This window comes from Mycetomoellerius zeteki, unplaced genomic scaffold (assembly GCF_001594055.1).
Source record: "Mycetomoellerius zeteki isolate Tzet28-1 unplaced genomic scaffold, Tzet1.0 scaffold89, whole genome shotgun sequence".
Taxonomy (NCBI): Eukaryota; Metazoa; Arthropoda; class Insecta; order Hymenoptera; family Formicidae; genus Mycetomoellerius; species Mycetomoellerius zeteki.
Window position 1 is genome coordinate 48,111 of NW_017257924.1, and position 20,781 is coordinate 68,891.

The following is a 20,781-nucleotide window of genomic DNA, read 5'->3' on the forward strand; positions in this document are numbered from 1 at the left end:
CCTGTAGATCCGGGGTGTTCCGGCTGATAATAAGCGAGTCCAGGCATGCTTTGACCGGAGCCACCAGTTAGTCCTTCGTGAGGCGAGTGCAATCCTGAAACACATTTTCCAATAATCATCTAGTCTGATTAATGATATCAATGTCATGATAAACCACCCCCTTAACTTAACTCTTGTTTTTTCCTTACCTTCGCGAAAATAAGATTATTTTACTTAACTTTTCACTTCTTTCTCTCTTCTTTGTCCCTTTGTTTAATCAAAATTAGATGAAACATTACCTCAATTTAATTACATCTTTTCTTAAAATGTATAAAATATTCGATTACTTTTCTGATACGAGTGACATTTTCTTTGTAATTACGAGCCGTTAACCGCATCTTTATCTATCCCCAAAACATAAAACTTTCGTTTATAAATCGTTCAAATTTATTTGACGCAAATTAATTTTATCTAGGATATTATCGCGTTTATTGTTTTTTAAAATATTATTTTCAAGGATATTAATATGTAATTGAGTAATTAGTAATAATGTTTGCTGTACAAATTATTTGTGTTCAAATAATTAATTATACTTAATGCAAGCATATTAACCTTTTTATATTGATAAACTGCATACAATTATCATATCGAGTCGAAATTGATAAAAATTGCATATAAACTATACATACATGGAGGTAGAAAAAACTGTAGATAGCGTTCAGCTAATAAAAATTAAATAATAAATTAAATCTTTCTCCGTTTTCTCTTTCAATGGCTCTATAATCTTAGCCCAATTTCGTAATTAATACAAACTTAAATATATAAATAGGTAGATACATGGATAATTAAATAAGGATAAAAAAAGTCGTTGTTACCATGAGTTTGTTAGGGGGGTGGTTTTAATGACGCATACAGATCAAATTCTGATGCTTGTCATCAATAAAAATTTTAATCCAAAACTGTCGCAGCTTCTTTCAATCACAGATTCTTCGAATAATTTTTCTAGAAAAATTTTACAGAAAGTACTTATTAATGCTTATTTTTAACTCTAAACATCTTGAATACTTTGAATTAAATTAGAGGAGACTTTCTCTTATATATATTCTCACATTGATCGACTTAATAATTAAATATTTTCTATAGATATTAGAAATTCAGAGATTTAGTTGAAGCATTTATGGATGAAAGAAAGTACGATAATCCTGGAACACTGACATAAATATATATATATATATATGAGACGTACATACATACACATATACATATGCATTGGATGATGCATTCCAAGCGTGAGACCAAATGGATGAAATATACGTTTATGAAAAAATACATGTGTAATATAATATAGATAAAATATATTGCATAAACGATATTTACAATTATTAGTTATAGCTTTATTCCCGTCGCGACGCTTTGTATCGACAAGCTCGGTACTGTAATATTTTATGTAAAATAATATATACAAATCTTGTTTAAAAAACTAAATATTAGGTCATCAATTAGATCTCTTAATCGCATTACAACAATCATGTGCTATTAATTTATTATATACAATAAGAGATAAGATTTTAATGCCATATTTCAATAATTCTCTTTTATATACATATACATTATACACACACGCGCACGCACACACGCACGCACACGCACACGCACACACACACACACACACACACACACACACATGATGTAAGAATATAAAGCGTTTCGTCCTATAAGCGCATAATATTATTTAATATTCAATAATATTTTAGGCATATTCTTAGAATATTAAATACAACGTTTTAATAATATTTTATTAAAAATAAATAATATTAAATAATATTTCTGAAATATTAATGGATGGTTATGTATCCACTCCTGATAATATTATATGATTATTATTAAAAGTAATATTATTTAATTTTACTGTAATATTGTATGAACATTAAAAAGTATCATAATAACATTTTTAAATTACTCTTCTCTTTGTAAATTACTCCAGTTCATTTTAAGACTACGTTTAAAGATTGAAAATGATTTTGGCGCGCAGTTATAGAACTGGATATGTACATAAAATCATACCGAAACGTTATTTAAGCATAAAGATAAAGCAAAGACCGATAACACCTTTTCGTTTTATTATGAATTCAAATTGCACTTATATAAAAATAATTAATATTAATATTTTAATATTTCAAAGATATTAAAAGTGTAATACCAAGGAAGTTATGTAAAATGGACATGTAACATCTATAGAATATTTCCATAATATTAAAAAATATTGTATAATATTCTCGAAATATTTTATAATAGTATTATAATAATTCTAATTTTTTTTAATAATATTCATACACATTCTAGAAATATTTTGCGCTTACAGAATCGTTGCGCACGATGATGATTGAATTCGAAGCAGCCAATCAAAAAATTTAATCTCAAATATAGCACGATCTGCGCGACATGGTATTGTGGCAACATATAACTTAACTCAATCTGTCGTAGATCATAGGAGCAACCATATTGCTTTTGTATTTGCAACTCTCTGATTGGTCAACACTGCGCATCTCGGGAGCGAAATGCCTTATATTCTTACATCATGTACACACACAAAAGTGTGTGTGTGTGTGTGCGTGTGCGTGTGCGTGTGCGTGTGCGTGTGCGTGTGCGCGCGTGTGTGTGTGTGTGTGTGTAGTTAGATACATATTGTGTAATTATAGTATAAACTTTCTGATGGCGCAAGTAATTTATTTTGTGCACGGCATAGATAATACGTGTACGCATAATACATGACAAAGGTATATACATGTACGTATGTAAGTGTGTGTAAATGGACACACCAGGTGCAACAATATAGTGCAAACATTAAACAAACAACGACTAAACAACATCAAAAACATCAAATTAACAACATCAACATCAATACAATAATTAGATTATATATAGATATATTAAACAACACCAACATCGCAATAATAATAATGTAGATAGTATCATACGGAAAGGGCATAAACTTTTAATCAATATATTCCACGCGAATTGAATGTTGATCAATCAGGTGAGTCAATACAGTTAGTCCATACAGCATACGACATACTTAGAGCATTGACCATGTAACAGTGAGTAATATGAAAATAATATTGAGTATGTGGAAAATGTGGAACTAAATTATGTGCACGTTTAAAAAGCAGCCTTTATCGCAGCTCGATCGATCGTTGTCATATCTATTTCAGACTCGGAAACGTAATTGACAACCATAAAATAGGTAACTCGTAAATTCGTAACATTAAAGGTGATAGAATGAAATTTGTATCTGAAAGGTATAAATCTTCATCATTAAATATTAATGTAAAATAGAAATGATTAAATTAAAGGCATTAATTCCAATGCATTATTTTCCAATTTTTGTATTCCTTGTTAGGTACAATTAATGTAAATGTTATGTAATGTAAAATACCATTTTCAAAAAAACATTTGAAGAAAGTAAGAGATCTGACTATTAAATTTTGTCACCCTCCATGTCGTTTATTTCTACGTTATCAATTAAGGTTCACGATATACAACGTCATTTCAATCATCAATAATTAAATCCATTCTGATTAATTCTGAATTTTAATTCCACATATTAATTTAATTCTGAATATATTAATTAATATTATACAATATCAAACCTGAAAATTATAAAAATTTTCTTTTGATCGCCGAGCCACGTTGAAACCACAGACTTCTATTATAACACTAGACTGTTAACTCCCCACTTTTCCTTATGTAAAAGTGTTGCCTGCGCGCAGTGGATGCGCAGTGTATAACCGTCACGTACAGAAAAGAGATGCCAACGGGTCATATGACCAGTCTCTCTGTGATTGGTTCTCAAGAATATAAGGAAATATTATGACGATCTAACTTTTTTTAATTTTTACGAATTGTTACGAACCACATGCACTACTACTTATTTCAGATTCTTTCATTTTTTTCATATAAAAACGCATCGAATAAGCCTAATTTTATTGATTTTTGAGGTACGGGTAGGTATGTAACCTCTTTTTGAGTATATGAAAGTATATAAGCATATAGTGTTCTGCACATGCGCAGTTTTACAATGCGCATGTGCCACAAGTAGTACATACTGGGTGCTTTCCAGCAAGGACACAGTCAGACACTGTGTAACACAGTGTCTGAGTGTGTCCTTGCTGGAAAGCATTCACTATCTGACTATCTGACAACAGGAAAAATGGGGAGTTAGCAATCTAGTGCTATAATAAATGTCTGTGGTTGAAATTGTGTGTGCGTTCCGAGTTACGCATGAAGCGCATGATGTATCGTTTTATCCTTCTTATTAATTAACAAACAACAAAGACAAATGATGCATCATGCGTTTCATACGTGACTCGGAACGCACTCTGTATCGTCGAATATGTTACGTGAATTGGTGAATATAATGGGGTTATTAAACAAAGACAAAAGAACAGATTAACAGACAAAACAAATCACCAGATAGACAGACGAACAAACAGCAACAACTAGCTTGCTAGATAGACCGTACTATGCATTTAGCAAGAAAGGCCATTCATCTGTTTATCCATCCGTTTTCAACCATTATATGTGCTTTTGCTATATAATACAGATGATGCTTCTAAACGTGTTCAGAAAAAGTTTTAGCTGGAAAATGTGAAGACAAAATAATTATTTTTAACTTTAAGAAACAGCATATTTATTAACTCGAAGAAGGTGGCTGTTAACAGGCAGATGGATCAGACGGATAAGCTAAGAATTTCACAAAGAAACCCAAGTAGAACAAAAGCGTTGAGAAACGGCTGAAAAAACATTTTTCCGTAACGTTGAGTAACGGTTACAAGTGTCCGTGTAGCAAACATTCTTATAACTTTTCATATATAGCAAGAACAGAGAAGGAATTTTTTATAGCTATGACAGATTTTCTAGTTCCTGAATAGTCGTCAACTTTAATGATTAATATCTCGGTTCGTGAGGCAGAGCCTGTTAGATCCTTTTATTTTATACAAAAACGCAGAATGAGCCCAATTTTATTGATTTTTGAGCTGTAGAGAGCCAAATTGTACCAATTACTAAAATAGTTCTATATAGTGGTTTTAATTAATCGTTATTTTTAACGTTTCCTACACGGACACTTGTAACCGTTATTTAATATTACAGAAAAATTGTTTCTCAGTGCTTTTGTTCTACTTGGGAATTATTATGTAAATGTATGTGTGTGTGTGTGTGCGTGTGTGTGTGCGCGTGTGTGTGTGCGTGTGTGTGTGTGTGTGCGTGTGCGCGCGCGTGTAAGTTTATTCTTTGAGATCTACGCGCGCGCGCGTGTGCGTGCGCGCATGCGTGCAAGTTGGTGCTCCTAAAACACTTTACCGTTATATGTCGAAAACTGAACCCGGTATACTCTTAACTTTATATAGCCAAAAATCGGCGGTACACGTTGAAATATAACGTAAATTATAGTATAGTATAGTATACCATAAGTACTATCAAAGTTAGATATTCTCCATTGTGTCCATCTTATGTTAGAGCAATATCACCCTTCCGATCACCTAGAGATCCTAGAAATAGGAGTTTGGCCAATATTCTAGTTAGAAATAAAATGGTGTTAATAAGGGACATAAAATGGTTATGATTTGGATCGCGAAATTGTGATATAATTTTTGTGAGACGATTTTGTGTTTTTTAGTGAACTGTAAAAAGGAAAAGGATCCACAAGGGCCGATTTCGACCTTATCCAAATTTTGTTCAAACTCATGAAAATTTATTCTTTGAGATCAATTATATTCAATTTAAGTAATTTTAGCTTAAACAGAGCGATGATGTGCCATATTTATACGAAAATTAATATTTTGAATACCGCATTTTATTGCAAAACCTAAAAAATCATAGTAGTCGTATTGGAAAATGATCTGAATCATTCTGGAATGGCAGAGTTTTCTCAATTCTCTCTTTACATTTTATGCCGATGCTCTTATACAGGATGTCCCAAAAAGGTCGGGACACTTGAATATCTCGAAAAATATAAGTTTTACAGAAAAGTGTTTCAGACAAAAGTTGTAGAGTTCAAAAAGATTTATTTATTGATCAGTTTCAGCTTGGGTGACGCTACCAAAGTCAGGTCGGATGCGACCTTGAGTCACATCGATTTTTTTAAATGAAATATCCTACTTTTGATTCCAGAATAGCTGATGAGAGCTTTCCAAAACACTATACGAAAATATTTTTTTATTAAGTACTTTTTGAGTTATGATGCTTGAAAGTTACAGTCCCGCTGGTATTTGTGCTCAGAGTAAGCTTGAAGAATAATGTTGCCAATGAAGGCAAGATCGGACAATTCTTTCATTAGCTGGATCATCGTCCGATCTTGCTTTAGTTGGCTGGATCATCGTCCGATCTGGCCTTAGTTGGCTGCATTATTTTCCAATCTTTCTCTGAGCACAAAAGACGTGTAAATCCGCTTGGGCAACCTCCGCGTGGTACACCTTGGGTAATGCTAATGCCGGCGGTACTGTAACCTTCAAGTATCATAACTCAAAAAGTATTTAATGAAAAAATATTTTCTTATAGCGTTTTGGAAAGCTCTCGATACTAGCTATTAGATTCTGGAATCAAAAGTAAGATATCCCATTTTAAAAAATCGATGACTTTGACCTGACCTTGGCGACACCACTCAAAGTCAAACTGATAAGATCAGTAAATAGATTTTTTGAACCCTACAAATTTGGTCTGAAATACTTTTCTGTAAAACTTATATTTTTCGAGATATTCAGGTGTCTCGATCTTTTTACGACACCCTGTATAAGAGTAACGGCATCAAATGTAAAGAGAATTGAGAAAACTCTGCCATTTCAGAATGATTTTCCAACTGGATTTTTTAAATGAATTTTCCAGATCATTTTTCAAAACACGACTATCATGATTTAAAAAATTTTTAAATAAAACATTCAAAATATTAATTTTCATATAAATATGACAACATCGCTCCGTTTAAGCTAAAATTACTTAAATTGAATATAATTCACCGCAAAGAATAAATTTTCATGAGTTTGGACAAAATTTGAATATGGCCAAAATTGGCCCTTATGGACTTTCTTCCTTTATAGTATATAGAAGAAAATAAAATATTTTTCATTACATGATTTAATAATTGTCCAAAAGAATATCTACGATGACAAATTTTTAGTAACAAAGCAATGGCAATGCATTCTATAATTAAATAACTGCTTTATGTTTTTACAATCTATGTATTTTATACGTTGTAATAAAATAATTTAATTATTGACAAGTAAATTGAAAGTTTTTCTTTATTTTTTGTTTTACCATATTCAAATTATGCTGCACTTGGAAGGAAGTTTCAACAACAACGATTAGTCGCGCCATATCCTTCTCTAGCCAATGAGAATGGAAACATTTTTGACCGGTCTCCTATTTCTAGGATCTCTAATCCGACCTAGGACCCTATTCATCGATGCTTGATCTATATGATCGTGTCGAAACTGATATTTCACTCTGGGAGCTTTCCAACAAGAGGCACAGATGACATGATATGGCACGGTGAATCGTTGCATCTTTGTTGTTCGCCAATGTTAAACAGGTATGGGGTGATCACCGTGTCGTACAGTGTCGCTTATTGGAAAGCTCCCTCTATCAGTTGATAACATATGAACAGCTTGTTACTAGAATTCTATGGGCGGCATAATCCGTTTTTATTTCAAGATCGTCTTAAATAATGTCTTAAGATGCTAATACGGCCTTCTGATTGATTCGTGACATCTTAAGACTGTACTTAAGACGGTCTTTAATATAAGAATCGACTATGAATACCGCTCTATATATGAGAGAAGCGACATCGGCGTCGCGATTTCTGATTGGTGATACCCCCACCTAATTAAAGCAGTCATATTGAGCCCGCAGTGGAAAGCTATACATATCATATGTCTCCTTTTTACAGCTGAACGAAGCCCATATGAGTTAGACATACAGGGTGCTCCATTTTAATCTATCACCCCAAATATTTCCGTTTCCTTGCATTTTACAAGAAAATGTTTCAGACAAAAGGTGTATGGTTTCAAGAGGACCATAAAATGGTATCATTGGTTTGATTGTCAAGATCAAGGCCTTTGATTGCCAAGATTGCAGGCTGTACCTCTTATTTTCATTTTTACGTAAAAATGAATTTTTATTGCAAAAATGAAAATAAGAGATACAATCACCAATAGCCTTGATCTTAACAAATGTTATCCAGGACATGATCCTGAACAACATTCAAGAGGTTTTAGCCGTCGGTCGGACAACTTGCGTAATACTAATGCCGGCTGTCCGGTAACTTTCGAGCCTTATAACTCAAAAAATACTTAATGAAAAATATTTTATTATAATGTTTTGGAAAGCTCTCAAGGTAAGCTACAAGAATATGTAATGAAAAATAGTGGGTTTAATTTAAGAAATTGAAGGTGACCTTCATGTGACCTTTAAGCGACTATCCAAAGTCAAACCAATGATACCATTTTATGGTCCCCTTGAAATACAATCCCCATACAACTTTTGTCTAAAACATTTTCTTGTAAAATGCAAGGGAACGGAAATATTTGGGGTGATAGATTAAAATGGATCCCTGTATATGTATCTAAAATAGAATAACTGTTTGATATTTGATAAAAGCGAGGAGGAAAATTTTAGAGCAGTCCAGTGCAGCAGTAAGAAACAAACCTATATTTCGATCGAAGATTAGTATAAAGGAGATATATTTAGGTATTTGCAGGTGACACTTTATTAGGTTATAATATTATAATTATTGTTATAAATAAACGTATAATTTAATTTATATTGTTTTTCTTTTTGTACTTTAATTGTTAAATTACTTAACCTCATCCTGTCGGAGTATGTTTACAACTCCATATGAAGTTTGATGGAACTGATCAACTGGAGCTGGCTAAATATGGCGGTGCTGAACATATGCTAAAGGTGATAGTGGAGATGAATGTCGCTTCTCTCATATATACTAGGACTCTACTTGTTACTATCGATTGTCATTTGTTTGAAATACTGGCGGTACGTTGAAATGTGATACATACGAAAGAGCCTTTGCACCAAAAGAAAAGTACCGCAAATTCACCTTATATATGTATTCATCTTATCTTTTGTATTTCTTTATCTCATGCTAATATTCCGAGAAAAACATTTATTATATAGATGTTTTTTTCTCGGAAAATACTTCTTATTATAATGTGTAACTCGAAATGTCATTCTCGCTTTAAAACTCTATTGCCTCGAATTTGATGGTACTAAGCGGTACAGAATTAAGAGTGTAGGGCAAAAATATTTTAAATAATTGTACAGTTCTCTTAAAAGAAGAAAAATAATGGTAAAATTAATTTTCAAAAAAATCCATTTTTCATAATTATATGAAAGTCAGCCATTTTTCTATAAATGGCATTGTATGATCGTTTTGTATAATATGATTTTTCTAATTATTCTGCATATGAATTATTAAAGTAGAAATATTTAAAAATCAATAGTTTACGAGATACTTTATACCTTATTCTGATATATTTTAACATGAGAAATATTTCGTAAATTATTTATTTTTTAATAACTGTAGATTAATACTTTTATGCATAGAGATGAGCCAATTGATATAAAAAAGAATACATAGTTGCTTTTCAAACAAGATATGTATGTAGTCGCATATTGAAAATTGCATAGCTTTTTTGAAAAGCAACTATGTTTTTTTATGTGATTTATTTCATTATATTCTGTGCATAAAAGAATACATACTAAGGTACAGTTATCATCCGATGCATCTCATTATTCTATGTATAAAGGGTATTAATTAAGTTACTAAAAAATAAATAGTTGTGTTTACAAGAGATATTTTATATTTCATGTCACACACACAAAGTGTGCAGAATAAAGTATAAATATCTTATAAACTATTAATTTTATTACATATCTGTACCTTGATACTTTATATACAAAATAATTAGAGAAATTATATTATGCAAAAAATTATATTTAAAAAAAATGATCATGGTCCTCATAATTGTAAGAAATTAATTAATTTTCAAAATTAAATTTATTATTATTTGACCCCCTTCAAACTAATATTTCTGTCTAAAATATTTTTATCTATTTTATCTACCGGGTTTAATTTTCGACATATTTCAGTGATTTGTTTCAGATGCCCAACCCCGTACAATATGTACATACTCAACAAGTAACCTTAAGGAAATCCTAAAATCGTCTGTTTTACCAACTACTAATAATATTGCTTAAACGTAATAATTTTTATGCCGAAACTTCTTTTTCCTTTTTTTACAGACTTGAAAATCCTTTTCCAATTAAAGCACACGTTAAGGGGATGCTGGAGTCGCCTGTTTAATCGATAGAAAACAATAACTTTGAGATCAATTTCTCATATGTATTACTGTTATAGTTTTTAAAAATCCTTCTCTAAAGTATAGATAATAACGCAACCTTTAACAACTTTACATAAAAAACAAAAATTATAAAATTATAGTTATGCTACCAATTTCTGGTGTCGACTCCTAACTATATACTTGCTTTACATAAAAAATTTATACTTCATACAATACATACATATAAAACGAACTTACAAGGAAAGAATTGGAACTGATCTCCTCCGATTTTGATAAGCTTTTAATATGTTATTCTCTAGATAAAAATAAGAGATACACGTATTTTTTATACGTAAATTTAAAACCTTTTCATGTCGAGCGATATATTACTCCACCGGATAACATGGAAGGTAATCGGCCCGTTTTTGGAAGAGTGACACATACAGTAAGAGAATTGTTTTGCTTTTTAATAACGCAAAAGAAGATTTGTTTAATGTTAAATACTTCAAAAATAATTATTTTTAAAAATTGATTTTTATTAGTTATTTATTAAAAAATGATTTTTATTAATGAATTAAAATATCATAATAATAATTCCATGTATTAAAATTATGTCGAAACATAATAGAAATACAGAATTCTTATTATATTGCGACATACTAATTTAAATTCGCCGAATTATTTTTATGTTGCGACATAATAATAATTTGATGATTAAATTAAAATTATGTCACAATAAAATTTTTTTTTAGGTTACACATAATTTTAATTCACTTTAATTAATATTATGTTAGAGATATAAAATAAGAATTCAGATTTATTATTACATCTCGACATATTTCTATTCCTGGAGTTATTTGTATTGCTGTGTCCTGGGGCAGCAAAGGTAGACTTTTTAACGGACTTATAGAGTACTCTACAATAATTCGCTTTATTAAGAAAATATTTTGTACAGAAAAATGTTACATACCGTCATACGATCATTTTGCCTTATTATCCGGAAACCCCCAAATCTGCTCTCTCAGCATTCTTTCGCCATCGAATGCACTTCATTTCTTTCTATTTTTAATTTGTATGTACATTTTCTTAATATTGAATAAAAACTCAAATAGACAATAAAAAAACATATACTCATTATATGAGCTTACAAATTAATAATACCAACGCAACGTTGTGCTTATATTAACAAGGAACGTTTCATAATTGTCCGGCATCGATTTGATTCTCCATGAAATATGTTGTTAAACACAAAAATCTAAGAGACACGTATTTTATTATATAGGCGCTAACTCCTGTTTAAGGGATGAAACACTCCTTTGAAAAAAAATGATATTTCTCTTTCGAGTCGAATATCGTCAGAAGTATAAAAGGTGGAAAAAAATGTTTAAACAAAAGTTGTACAGTATTAAGAGTACTTGAAGTTGTGAAGAAAAAAATTAAAAAAATTTTTTTTGTTTAACAGTATACCCTCACCGCCCATAGTTTTCTTAAATTTTTCAAATTTTTTTTACCAAATTAAAGATTATTTTTTTCCAAATTCAACCATAGCTGTATTCGGAAACATCGCTTGAATGCCTCCGATGCCTCGGATTCATCATCTGTCCTTGTTTAACATTTAATGTTAATCTCCAGTGTCACGCATACTCAGAAAAAATAAGTTCCATCCATATCGTATATCGGTATTCTAAGAACTGTCGCATGATTTTAACATGAGGATTCAATTCTGTATATGGGCTCAAAATAAATTACAAGAAGATCCTAACTTTTTTCGACTTATGTTGTGGTCAGATAAAGCAACTTTAAGAGTGATGGAACCATTAACAGACACAATTTGCATTACTGGAGCGAAGTCAATCCACACTGGATGGGAACTGTGGATTATCAACACCGGTGGAGAATTAATGTTTGGGCAGGAATTATTTGGGTTAATTGGACCGTTCTTTTTTTGAGGAATCTCTAACGACCTAGAGGTTTGTTCGTTTTTTTAGAAATGATTTTTCAAATTTAAAAGAAGATATTCCGCTGACAGGGGTCGAATGTGGCTTCAGTTAAATGATGCACCACCCCTACTTCGGTATAAATACGAGACAAGAGCTCAAAAGAATGTTCCCAAACAAATGGATTGATGGTAGAGGTGGTCCGGTATTATTCCCTGCAAGATCACCCGATTTAACATGTTTGAACTATTATCTTTGGGGAAGAGTGAAGGAGCTAGCTTATTTTCAACGTCCTATCATTTCGGAAAACATGAAAGAAAGAATAAAAAATATTTTTTCGCGAAATAATAATTCAAGAGTTAGAAGAAGTCCAAGCAAACTTCCCACGAAGACAGGCATGTCTAGATCAACATGCCGAACATTTTGAATATTTATTGCAATAATAAAAAAGGACCCCGCCATTTTTTTACGGAAATTGGATTTCAGCGGAATTGTCTGAAATTTTGATATGTTGTAGCTTTCGGCATCCTGAACAAACGTTTCCATAGGCACAACCCCCGGGAATCAATCCTTCGCCCGCTATGAGTCAATACATATTCATGATTCAGTACAAGAAATAAGTATGTAATTGTGCAATTTTATCATATTGGCAATTAAAATCTTTGTTTGGTTGCGATTAGAAAATGTAGTTGAAGAAATGATTAGTGAGTATGCAACGAACCTACTGTAATAGAGGAGAAATACAAAATATTTCCTTTTTTTTTGTTGTTTCGTTTGGCGTAAAGCTTCCCTTGCCTCCTCCCATCGCCAGCCCATTGTCACGAATCGCCAGAAGTTGATAACAAAATTATAATTTTTCCATTTTTGTTCGCCTGTGATGTTACTTAAATCGTTTAGCTCAGGCTGCGTTATTGTCTATACTTTAATTCTGGAGAAGAATTTTTAAATGTGTAAAAGTAATATATAATCGTAAAATTGATATAAAAATTATTGTGTTCAATCAATAAAGCAAATAATATGGAATCTGTGGTTTATGAATTCATTAATTTGAATCAAATCTTATAGGAATTTTGTACAAATCTTATAGAACCCGATAAAATACAATAGGATTTATATTGCATCAATCATGGTCGCGAGGTCGATGATAGAAAATGATATAAACTTATAGAAAACGATACAAATTAATAGAAATCCTGTCGTTTTTTTAATCGTTCTCTATAAACTTTTTTTACCAGGGCAGCATCCCCTTAAGACCAAACTCCGATAGAATTGCTGTTTTACTGATTCAATAGGACTTACAACGATTTATGTGTCCTCGACACATTACTACACACTACTACATCAATATCGCACACGTACGCACAAATTTTCTAAGTTATTAATCTTTCATATTAGATATCAAAGCTTAATTCTAAGAACTCAACATTGTTCATGTAATCCCTAGTCCAAATAGAAATTGTACACGTATGTACAAAGTATAAAACTTGTATATAAAGCAAATATTCTTACGAATCGATGCTAGAAACCGAACAACACTAACCTTTTTTTCATTTTTCAGTTTATATTCGACACGTTTCGACTACATCATTATTTATATTTTAATTGTGGAAAAGTACTTTAAATCTGGTAAAGACAGTTAGAAAAATACATGAAAAATAATTGTACTCGGTCGATAAAACAGACTTTAAAGTTCTTAAGGCAAATGCCGAATTCAGACGATGTCGATAAAACAGATTTCTTAATTCCAAACTAAAATATATCGATAATAGTAATAACATTATTTCAATTTCTTACATTACCTTTCTGTCTCACTCAAACGTATACATCTGTCCTTATCTAATACATTGCAGCGCCATCTCTTGCAAGATCCGGCACCTACACGCAATATTGTTTATCCTTTATCATTCTTTATCTCAATTTATAAAACGTAAATCTAAATAATCTTTTTTCCTATACTTTTAATTTTATAGTTCCGATTGTACGATATTGCCCATGCATATTATCTTTATGGCGAGACTACCTTATTTTGTACATATAAACTTTAGCATTTTTGTATTAAAAATTATTGTCGTCAGATGACAGCTGTACTTGATAAAAGTAAGTGATGCTTTTAATTTTTCTTTGTTTTGATACAAAGCTGATGTTCGCAATAGATATATTTGCGTGTATTTTAATCGTGTACAAGAATTTTACAATTTTGTAAAGCCAATTCAAGATATTTAAGAATTATGAAATGTAATTTGCTTTATTTTAAGATCCGATTAAAAACATAATCTTGAATTTTGAAAGCAAAATTAAAATCACTTATTCATTTACCTACAGTATATTGTGTGCGCGCGTGTGTGTGTGTGTGTGTGTGTGTGTGTGTGTGTGTGTTGCACGCACGCAAGCATACGGGTGTCTTTAAACCGTCATTTGAAATAACTGCTAATCTCCCATTACAAAAAAACTTGAATACATTTCCTTAATATTTTACATAGAATTTGATAAGGCAAAAAATGTTTTTTTCTGAATTTTGTTTCTAAGTTCTATCAATATTAAACAGTATTAAGTGAAATTCGACCGATGAAATTAAATACACATGAGTGAAAAATGTTATATTTGATCAAAGCAGTTCTTCATGTTTAATAATATTTTCTATGAATTAAAACAATTTCCAGTTTAAACAAACGTCGATTATTTGTCGGTTTTGAAATACAATTCTAAACTGCTCCAGCTTTCACTCATGTATTTATAAATTTATATTAATGTTACTTCGTATTTTTTTAATGGAACACCATATTTTTGTTTGAGTACTGTGAAAACAAAAGAGAAGGCAAATTCAACTATTTCTTTAATGTGACCTTGAAATAATCCAAAAAATTATTGTAGTATTAAAGTGGTTGAAACTATCGTAATCGAAAAATTGGTCATGTAATTCAACATTTCGATATGAAACACGTAATCAACGAAACAGTAATGACACGAGTTGGTATAACATCAATAATGTGATAATCTGATAATTATGTTACAGTTGCAAATACAATTGCGTTACAGTTTACAATTACAAAATTCGATTTTTTCGAGAACAAAAGCAAAAGCTGTGAGTCGGGCCCGTTTCCAAAGAGTTTAGTAAAGAATGCGTTATGATTCTGTAAGATTTTGCATCAGCAAAATCATTATAAGACTACGAAAAAAAACTGCTGTAAAAAAAGCCTATAAGTCTACAACATTAAAATTATTTCTACCACGGAATCTGGCTTTTTCATTGCCTAAAATCTTGAGTTCTTACTTTTAAAACATTACGAACTCGAACCTTGGATCTTCCTGTGCCCTCAGCAACACACTTGTACTCTGAACGGTACAGCATTAAGTGGTAGCAGCACTATACCCAAATATCACGGCAATATCTGAGAAGAATCAACCGAATGGTCTATTGTATGGATCACCAAGCCTCTTACACACTACTCATACAGCACCGAAAGTTTTCAGAAATATCTCAGAAATATTTCAACTGAAAAGTAAAACATTTCATAAAAATTGTGAAATATGTCTGCAATATTTCTGAGACAGTTCTGGAATAGCAAAATGTCTGCGATTCTTGCACATGAAATCTTGTTGAAAGATTGATGAAATGTTACAGAAAGAATCTACAATCTTTTTGAAATATTACCAAAAAGTTTTCAGCTATTTTTAATACTTCAAAAATGATATTTAAATATTACAAAAAAATGATTAAGTATTATATCTCTCTCAATCAAGTATATTTAAAATTTCTGAAGTACTTTAAAGAGTTTTGCAATCTGTTTACAGATTACAAACTTATTGAAATAAACTTAAAGTATTTCTCAAAAATGGTAATTATATCGCCAACTATTTTGATTAATTAACCACATTATATGTACATATAAGCACATATACATAATTATTAGAAAAATAGAAAGTCACTTATACCTGCAGTTTCTACACAATATCATTATTCATATACAAAAGTTTTTTGAAATTAAAGCAGAACAAGTCATTCATATACAAAAGTTTTTCGCAATTAAAGTAGAACAATTCACGATAACATCAAAATGACATTAAACTGAATCTTGATTGATAAAAAAATGACTTTTAGTAAACATATTGGAGCCATTTTAACATTATGATGATTTTTTGTTCTGTTTAAATATGTTTTTGATAGATTTTAGAAATATTTCTGTTAAAACATTTCATATGACATATTGCAGAAATTTTCAGAATTGTTGCACATGAGATGTGAAAGGTTGAAACATTTCTGAAAATTTTCCGCAACATTCGAAACACAATTTTCGGTGCTGTATGGGTAATACATAAGAAAGGCGAAGCGTACAATCAAAGCAACCTCCGACAATAAGTATCAAAAATACGTTCGACGAGAGAACAAAACCAACCAAGAAAAAATTACGCGAACCAGCAATTTAATTGCGATGTTATTAACACTGGCTGACCAGTCTCAAGTCTCAACATCGATATACCGAGCCAATCGAGCAACAAACAACTGACAGAACAAACAACGAGATAAAACCTGAGCGTTAATCGTATTTCTACACTGAAAGAAAAGATTGGCTGAATATGGCATATAACATTTTTAATTGGTTGCAGTAGTCAATTTTTAATTGCGTTAGCCTATTGAACTATATTGATATTGCAGATAACGTAACCAAAAATTGACTGCTGCAGAAATGTTACGCCATATCTCTAACAGTACATGTTGATTCTGAGCAGATTCCGCGAGATATCGAAAAAGTATATTGCGTTCATTCTCAGAACGTCCGAAATACGTACTGCGACAGTACACACTAAGATATTTCCTATTTCTCGCGTACTTTAGTTCCTGGTACAAACTAAAAATCACCCACAGTGTGTTTATAGTACAATTACGGTCTCTGTGAACGATACCAGTACGCAACTAAGTTATATACTGTCGATAATCTGCAGTATGTCTACAGAAAGGTTGTATGAAATATCACATATATGCACGCATACATATATAACTTCGCGCGCGCATGCATAATTATATTTAGGGCTGTGGCAGAGAATGAGATGTAACGAGACGTAACGAGATGTAATCGTGACGTGAGGTAGGGCTATGGCAGGGAACGAGATGTAACGAGACGTAACGAGACATAGTCGTGACGTGAGGTAAGACAGAGAAAAACGTAGAAGTTGCAGTCGTGACTGGTCGGGAAAATGTTTCTTCGGGCTATAGCAGAGAACGAGATGTAACGAGATGTAACGAGACATAGTCATGATGTGGGATAGGATAGAGAAAAACATAGAAGTCGCAGTCGTGACTGGTTTTCGAGACCGAAGCACTTTTCCGACCAGTCATGACTGCGACTTCTATGTTTTCGTCACGACTATGTCTCGTTACATCTCGTTACATCTCGTTATATCTCGTTCTCTGCTATAGCCCTTAGGATGTTTTCCAGCAAGAAACACAGATGATACGGTGTAATACAGTATCATTATATCCTTGTTTGCCAATTAACAAGGATAAAATCGATTTATTGTGGTACTCGAGTACTAGAACATGGTGAAAGTTCCACCATGACAGTAGACTAGTAGACTACTAAGAATACATAAATGGCGTTTTTGCATTTGCTTATGGTTCAGTTTCTATGAACTGAATTTGTTCTGGAGAATGAACGTGAAATTCGTATGCGGGATATTAGACGGGACGTTATTAAATAATTGGTATAAAAATCAAAGTTTAGTTTATATATTCTGAGTATGAACTTAAGAATAAACGACAAATGATAAATTACACAGATTGTTATATGAACGTTATCTGTATGTGTGCAACGGTACATATAATAGGCCTGTTCTTTTTGGCTGAACTTTTGCACCAGTTCATCTTTCTTCCTCTTCTTTTCTCTTGGAGAGAAAAAGAAAAAAGATGAACTGGTGCAAAAGTTCAATCAAATACGTATAGAATCATTCATACGATATCTGTGCTATTAGGGATTTTATCATCTAATCTGCTGCAGCAGCCAGTCTTTTCTTTCAGTGTACTATAAGTCTAAATTTTTGTAGAATAGTGTGAATGTCACAAACAATTCTATTTACACCGAACATTTCGTTTGCGATGACGTTATAGCAGCTTAACCCCGGATCTACAATAGGGTTTTAAGTCTTAAGCCATAAGAAATGCGAATCACAGTCAATTATTCTCCTCGGATTCGATTGTAATTGGTCAATTTCTTACGGCTTAAGTCTTAAAACATCTATTGTAGATCCAAACTGAACCATAGCATTTTTTTCCAGCACGACTATCGCCATAACATTGGCTGCGTTCAGCAGACTCAACAGTTTTGCAACCGTTTTATGATTGTCTGCTGAGATGGGACCATTCTTCTAGATCTAAAAGTATGATCCAATTAGCGCGAAGGAAACTTACAACAGTTGCAAAACAAACGTTCTGCTGAACGCACCCTTATTGTGACGTTTTAACAAAATTGTAATAGTATAAAAGTGGCACATCTTCAGACTTTGAAAACGATGATGTCTCAACCGTTTGATTATACAATTATTTTGCTGTAAAGAGGTTATAACCACATTACAGCAGTGGCAATCAAAATAAAGATAAATGAGGTTTAACAATCGACATAAATGTAAACGTAGTTAAAGAATTAATAAACGGAGAATGTTTCTTATGTTTAAATTAATATTTAATAAAAGTTAATTTTTAATTTTTAAATTACGTAAAAATGTTTTTAAAAATTAAAATTTTTGTGTTTTAATTGGAACTGAACATCTCGAACGATCCAGAACCTTCACTTCACTAAATTTAGATTATATAAACAAATTTAAAAAGAATTAATCGTTGTCAATTGCATTTATAACTTACCTACAAGTATATACTAGAGTTCTAGATAACAGAGATGCGACATTGAGGGGACAGGTCCGATTGGCTGTCTAAAGCGTGATTATGACGCCATTTTTTTCAGTATTGCATCTAATAGGTGTGTTCGGTTTGCAGTCTCGCATTCTATAAGCTTCATTTTATCCTTGTTTGTCAAATATTAAACAAGGATAACCTTGGTGGAAAAATGTTGCTGAAATTATTCCACGTTTTGGAACATTTTCAAAAAAATTTCAGCGTTTCAAAAAAATTTCAGTTTAATTTCAGCGATTTTTAGCTGAGAAATTCATTTTCGACAAAATTTTAGAAAAATTTCAGCAAAATTTTCAGACAAATTTCAACAAGAATTTCAGAGAAATTTCGGTTGGATTTCAGTGATTTTTCAGTATGTTAGCTGAAAAATTCACTTTCAGTGAAATCACTGAAGTTCCAACAAATTTTCAGCAATTTCACTGAAATGTTCCAAAACGTGGAATAATTTCAGCAAAACTTTTTCACCAGGGAAGTAATGCTTACAAACACTGTGAGTTATATAGCAGCATGTAACGTTATATATTCGAATTCGAATATAGTGTAATATAAATAGGCTATCATTATGGTGGAAGTATTTCTATTTGTGTATTATTGCAAATATTTAATATCGAATTTAATCTAATTAAACTTTTCTTAAAAACTTTGTATTGAATTTATTATTTAAACAAGAATAAAAACTACAATAGAAAAATATTTAAGGTAATTTTATTTAAGAAATGATTACTTCTTCTCCCCTCAGCAACTTAATCTTTCTCTTATAAAGTATCAGCTGATATCAGCTTACAAGATTATAAACGCTCTACTGAAAAAAAATTGAGGCGGAAATTTAGTCCAAGCTATAATAAGAGTCGCGATACGAGCCGACTTTTGTATGCAGGGTAGTTTTAACAAAATTGATAACAGAAAGAGAAATATATCGTATCTCTAACCTTAACGCATCTCTAACTTAAACCTGCGCTGACGGAACATGCGTACATACGTTGTACTTAATTGTACTGACAATTATTAAAAATGATTTGGTATGCAGCCTCATTTTACAATAATTCAGTAGCCAAAGACTACGTAATAAAAGCATTTCCTCGAAATGCCGAATGTCATGCTTTATGGGCGAAAAATGTTAGCGAACGATGTTGGTGAAATGATGTGAAAAATTGGACGTCTGCAACAGCAAATTTTTTTCTCGCATGCGTTATTTCGACATTACGTAAGAAATCTATCTGTTAATGCTTTTAAAATGATTAATTTTAATTATATTGTTAAAATTTAAGAGTAACACGAATGTAAGTATTCAAATATAGGCGGAAATTGTTAAAACATACCGGACCAATCAAAATGCGACTTTCTTATGTCATGTTCTTATTAAAGGATCTCAAACCGATTCAATGTCACATCCATAGATATTTATATCTAACATTAGGGTCCATTTGGTGCTACAAATGTTTCGAAGCATTTGATTGACCAATTGGAAGAAAGAATTTTATTAAGGGAAATTTAATTTCATTGTAAAGGGGGATATCATATAGTGGAAATAATTATTTTATTACGAGTGGAGACGTTTGGGACATTTGAAGATCAACTAATTTTTTTAAATGGAATACTACATTTTTTATTTCAT

The 20,781-nt window shown here is 31.5% G+C and overlaps 1 protein-coding gene across 3 annotated transcripts in view; it reads right to left on the minus strand.

Annotated features, from left to right (window-relative positions):
- Positions 1 to 20,781, minus strand: part of NfI (Nuclear factor I) — an 88,384-nt gene that overhangs the window by 13,948 nt on the left and 53,655 nt on the right. For all 3 annotated transcript variants that reach the window (XM_018459941.1, XM_018459942.1, XM_018459943.1), the window contains one exon: positions 1 to 94. This exon is cut by the window's left edge and continues 94 nt beyond it. In XM_018459941.1, coding sequence (XP_018315443.1) covers positions 1 to 94 — 94 coding nt within the window. The remainder of the gene's footprint in view (positions 95 to 20,781) is intronic.